The 4,724-nt window shown below is 44.7% G+C and overlaps 1 protein-coding gene across 1 annotated transcript; it reads right to left on the minus strand.

Moving 5' to 3' along the window:
• Positions 1 to 577: 577 nt before the first annotated feature.
• On the minus strand, positions 578 to 3,168 carry LOC149676487 (uncharacterized). The gene is made up of 5 exons (XM_089838757.1): positions 3,064 to 3,168; positions 1,513 to 2,998; positions 1,211 to 1,312; positions 967 to 1,112; positions 578 to 778 (listed from the first exon to the last, which is right to left on the minus strand). Exons 1-5 carry the CDS (start codon positions 3,166 to 3,168, stop codon positions 578 to 580), a joined length of 2,040 nt encoding a protein of 679 aa, XP_089694883.1.
• Positions 3,169 to 4,724: the final 1,556 nt, after the last annotated feature.

Raw genomic sequence — 4,724 nt, forward strand, 5'->3', positions numbered from 1 at the left:
GGAGGGTTGCCAATGATGACATGAATAAACACAACATGAATGTTACGAATAATGTTTAGAAACCATAATTTTCTCTAGTAGTGGCGTCAAACCTCCATTCCAAGGCTGTCATTTAACTTAAAGGTTGAATGACATTTTTTTTGCTCCGTTGTGTATGACGAGCTAGGGCTTTACAAAGCCTTACAGCTCCAAATCCGTGGGGGAAAAATTATAGACCTAAGAATTTTTTGGTAGCCAATTTGAATTGAGAAATCGAACGTAGGGAAACGACTTCATCAGGAAGGGAGTTCCAAACGGGTATAGTTCTCCTGAAGAAAGAGTGCTTTAGTGGGTCTTTGCAGGATGGCGGGAGAAAGAGTTGGCGACTGTGACCGCGGGTATAGTGCGTGTGAGGGGAGAAAATAAAATAGGTCTGATCGGAGGAGTGTAGGATACGAAAGAGGCTTATTAGATCCATGTAGGTGCGCCGACTGGACAGGGGGGCCCAACCGAGGGAAGCGAGTCTGCTTTCGCGAGGTAAAGTTGCGTAGAGACTTAGGGATTTTTGAAGCGCGACCCTGCACGTCGTTAAGGAGTTTTATATCACCACTAGAGGAGGGGTTCCATAGTTGGCAACCAAATTCAAGGGTCGGACGAACATAGCAGTTGAAAAGACGCGTAAGAAATCGGTGGGAGAGATTTGGAAAATTGGCTTTGATGGTCGCGAGTAGCCCATTGGCGCGACTACATGTCCTAGCAATATGGGTGTGGAATTTAAGGTTATGGGAGACTTGCACTCCTAAATCACGACATTCGTTTACTCGACGGATAGGTTGACCACTAAGGTAGTATGGAGAGGGTAGGTCTTCATCTGATTTAGTATACGGTTAATGGTTAGCAATAAGGACTTTTGGCTGTTGAAAGAGAGGCCATTACGCGAGGTCCAAGCCTCAAGCCGAGTTAGGTCGGACTGGAGGGTTTGGATACATCGTCATAAGAGTGGATCACACGAAAGATTTTGAGATCGTCCGCAAAGAGGCACAACTTAGAGGATAATTGAGAGGGGAGGTCAATTATGAAGATAAGGAACAGGAGAGGGCCAAGAACGCTACCCTGAGGGACGCCACTAGTAACTGGTAAGAAAGTATACTTAGGGAATCGCCAACGCGGACTGACTGAGTGCGAGCAAGTAAGTAGGATTTAATCCACTGGTAGATATTATTATTTATACCCAAAACCCTAAGTTTGGCCAACAAACGTTGGTGGGGAACCGAGTCAAAGGCCTTAGCTATGTCTAGATAGATGACGTCAACCCTATGTCCCTCATCAAAAGCTGAGAGCCACGTAGAAAACGCCGAAAGGAGGTTTGACTCTACAGATCTGTTGTTTAGAAAACCATGTTGGAACTTGCTTAGATGGGGGGTTATAAACTGTAAGAGAGGCGTACGGATGCACTTTTCAAGGACTTTGCAAACCGTAGATGTTAAGCTGATGGGTCTGTAATTGATGGCATCGCTTTTGCTATACCTTTACCTTTGTATATGGGTGTGACGTGGGCAACACGCCAGTCCGAGGGGAGGGTCCCTTCAGTTAAGGTGAGAGAAAAAAGGATTAGAAGAGGTTTGGCAAGCGAGGAGGCACAATTCTTCAGGAGGCGGTTTGGAATTCCATCAGGACCCGAAGCACGTTTTGAATCAAGGTTGCGGAGAATACGCTTAAGATCGACTAAGTTTGGTAGGAAATCAGGCATTTGAGCTATAAGACTTTGGGGTAATACAGTTAGATCAGTGGGATTTGTATTAAAGTTTTTGGTTAAAGTGTCATTTAAAGTGTTCGCCATGGCTTCATCCGAGTCGGTTTGTGCACCATTACTGAGCCGAATATTGAGACGAGTCGGGAGGGAACGTATTTGACGGCGTACGAAACGGTAGAAGGCACGTGGGTGTGTCTTGATTGTGGATAGTTTACGAGCATGGGACTGCGAAGTTGCTTTGCGTAACAGAGATTTGACTAGGCAGACTTGAGATTTGTAGAGGGGTCGGAGACGGAGTTGTGCGTGACTGTGGTTTGTGAAAATGGCGTGGCTCAGTTTCTTCCATAGTCGTTCTTTTTTGCGTATGGCACGTTTCGTAGAACGAGTAATCCAAGACCGGGAATGGCGCGACACAGAGTGATCGTAAAGCGGAATTGCCTGAGAGACACAAGCAAAGAGTTTTTCCTTAAAAAGCAACCAAGCCTCTTCGGTAGGCAGCTGAGAGAGAGTGGACCAGTCCGTAGCTGCCAACAGGGTGTTTAGTTTGATAAAGTCTCCCCGACTATAGTCGAAGTCACGAGTAAATTTGATAGGAGATAGTCGTGTGCTAGTCAATGGGTATACTGCGCAGAGCGTGACATGGTGACTACCACCAACTGGTGGTAATGAAGATATATTCGGGGTGACGTTAGCCTTGGTTAAGATTAAGTCCAGGGTGTTGTGAGATAGAGATTTGCTTTGGCTAAATCTGGTCGGGAAACTGACATGCTGGCTCAGAGCCGAAGAGTGAAGTAGTTCGAGAAAGTCATTATGGACTGACGAGGCACTGAGAGTGGGGGTAATGGTTGTCCAACAGATTGAAGGCAGGTTAAAGTCCCCGGTGATAATGATTTCAGAGCGTTGCGCAGATATTAGTGTGAGATCTTGGAAGAGTTTGCATGTTTCAGTCGGGGACGTGTTTGGGGGGCGGTAAATGCAGCCTAGCGTTATCCAAGTGCGAGAAGATTCTGGCTTGAAGTCAATCCATAAGGATTCTGGGTAGGTCGTTGGAACGGGTAAGAAGTGGTGAACAAGAGTATGACGAATATAGACGATAATACCGCCACCCGCGCGATTTGCACGATCTTGACGTAAAAGTGTGTAACCTGGAAGATTAAAGATGGCGTCATTTTGTGAGGGAGAAGCCCAGGTCTCCGTAATGCAAATACAGTCAGCATTCCAGGTCGGGGAGAGGGAAATAAGTTCATCGCGTTTGCCAAAAAGATGCTGAGCATTAAAGAGGATGACGGTGAGACCCGGGGCTGAAGTTATTTTGTTTGGGCAGAACAAGCATGAGGTTGTTGCACGTTGGCAGAGTAAACCAAATGTGAGACTGGGATGTTGTTGGGATTTGAGAGGACTTGAGGTCCACCCTGGACAGAATTGCTAGTAGACATATAGACAAAGAAGGACTGAAAGATCAAGATATGTTTATCTGTTAAACCTTCTGGGCGCTTTAAGTGTAAAATATTGCACTTCCGGCGAAGCCATCGTCACGTCGTCGACATAGTGCCGTAGTGTGTCTAGGCAAATAGATCCAACATAACCAACATAACCTTAAAACCTTTGTGTATTATCTACGACAATTGCCTTTACAAGAATCCGTGCATCTGTTGGTTACATCCGTGAAACAGGAAATCACCATATCTCATTTTCCAAACTGTGTTCACCTTCATTAATCAAGATAACGATAACAGTGGTCAAGTATAAAATTATTTATTGACTTAATTTGACACGTATGTTATTGAAATATCATTTGAAAAATGAAAGCTTATTGTTATTTTGAAAGTAATTATTATATTTATTAAGTAATATAGCTAGATTTAGATAAATTATTAACTGGTATAGTTATAATACTCGCTAATTATCGTTATATTTTTATCGCACTCAGTATTTAGTCATCTTCCCATTGGCGTCGATGACCTTTTGCATTCTGGAGGGCATGGAGGAATAGAGATTTTGCGTATAATTTTCCTTCTCGTCCAACATTTCCCAAGCGGCCTGTATCAGGTTCCACAAGTCATCTGCGTCATCCGGCGTAACGTTGGCCTTCGCCATCTCTTTCTTCATTTCGGCCCACACGTTCTCTATTGGGGACAAGTCCGGTGAGGTGGATGGCCATCTTAAAAGTTCCATGTATGGATGACGTTCTTGTAAGAATTCCATGGTGGCTCTTGACGTGTGAATTCGTGAATTATCTTGCTGAAAAATAAATAGGCCCTCTGGAAAGTAATTGTCCAGAACGTGAGGGAAAAACGTGTGTTCGAGAATGTCAATATATTTTTCGGAGTTTAGGTTGCCGTTGATTCGCGTTAAAGATCCCAGACCTTATTTGCAAATATACCCCCATACAGGAACTGAAAAGCGCCCACTGTTCCTCAGGGACTGTATGTTTTGAGATTCAAACCGACAACCTTTTTGACGCCAAACCTTGCGCTTGTGGGTAATACTAGAACAGAAACTGGACTCGTCGCTGATGATGACCGAGTCCCATTCATTGTTCCAGTGCAGATGGTCTTGGGCGAACACCATTCTTACATGTTCTTGTTCTTCCTTTAAATAGGGTTTCTGAGCGGCGACACGACTGCTGAAACCAGCTTCACGAACTCTGTTGGCGATGGTGCTTTCACAGGCCTGGAGTTCCATGATAGATTTGATCGAACTCATTGTAGTGGTGGGATGGTTAACAATAAGAGCTCCAATTATCTCGTCCTCGTCTCTCGTTGTGGCACGTTCGGCTCCTGGTCTTGGCTTGTCAACTAGTCGTCCATTTTCTGCATACGCCGCCAACCACGAACGAACAGTTGGCTTTGAGCATCTCAGATGTTGCGAAATATATTGGACACTTCGCCCAGCATCGTTGAGTGCTATTAACTTCGCACGGTCTAACTGGCTTAAACGCGGCATATTTTCGAAATGACTATCTGCAGCCATTCTGGATTCATTTATAAAC

The sequence above is a fragment of the Phalangium opilio genome, unplaced genomic scaffold (assembly GCF_054372755.1).
Source record: "Phalangium opilio isolate 3A_F unplaced genomic scaffold, DU_Popi_V2 ptg000046l_1, whole genome shotgun sequence".
In the NCBI taxonomy this organism is placed as follows: Eukaryota; Metazoa; Arthropoda; class Arachnida; order Opiliones; family Phalangiidae; genus Phalangium; species Phalangium opilio.

What these genes read in the sequence shown, in the direction of transcription:
- LOC149676487 (XM_089838757.1), bottom strand. Translation starts at nt 3,168, where the DNA reads ATGTCTACTAGCAATTCTGTCCAGGGTGGACCTCAAGTCCTCTCAAAT. An exon ending in CGTCACACCCATATACAAAG is followed by an intron (nt 1,313 to 1,512) that starts GTAAAGGTATAG and finishes CGTGGCTCTCAG; the next exon opens with CTTTTGATGAGGGACATAGG. An exon ending in TGATCCACTCTTATGACGAT is followed by an intron (nt 779 to 966) that starts GTATCCAAACCC and finishes GTCGTGATTTAG; the next exon opens with GAGTGCAAGTCTCCCATAAC.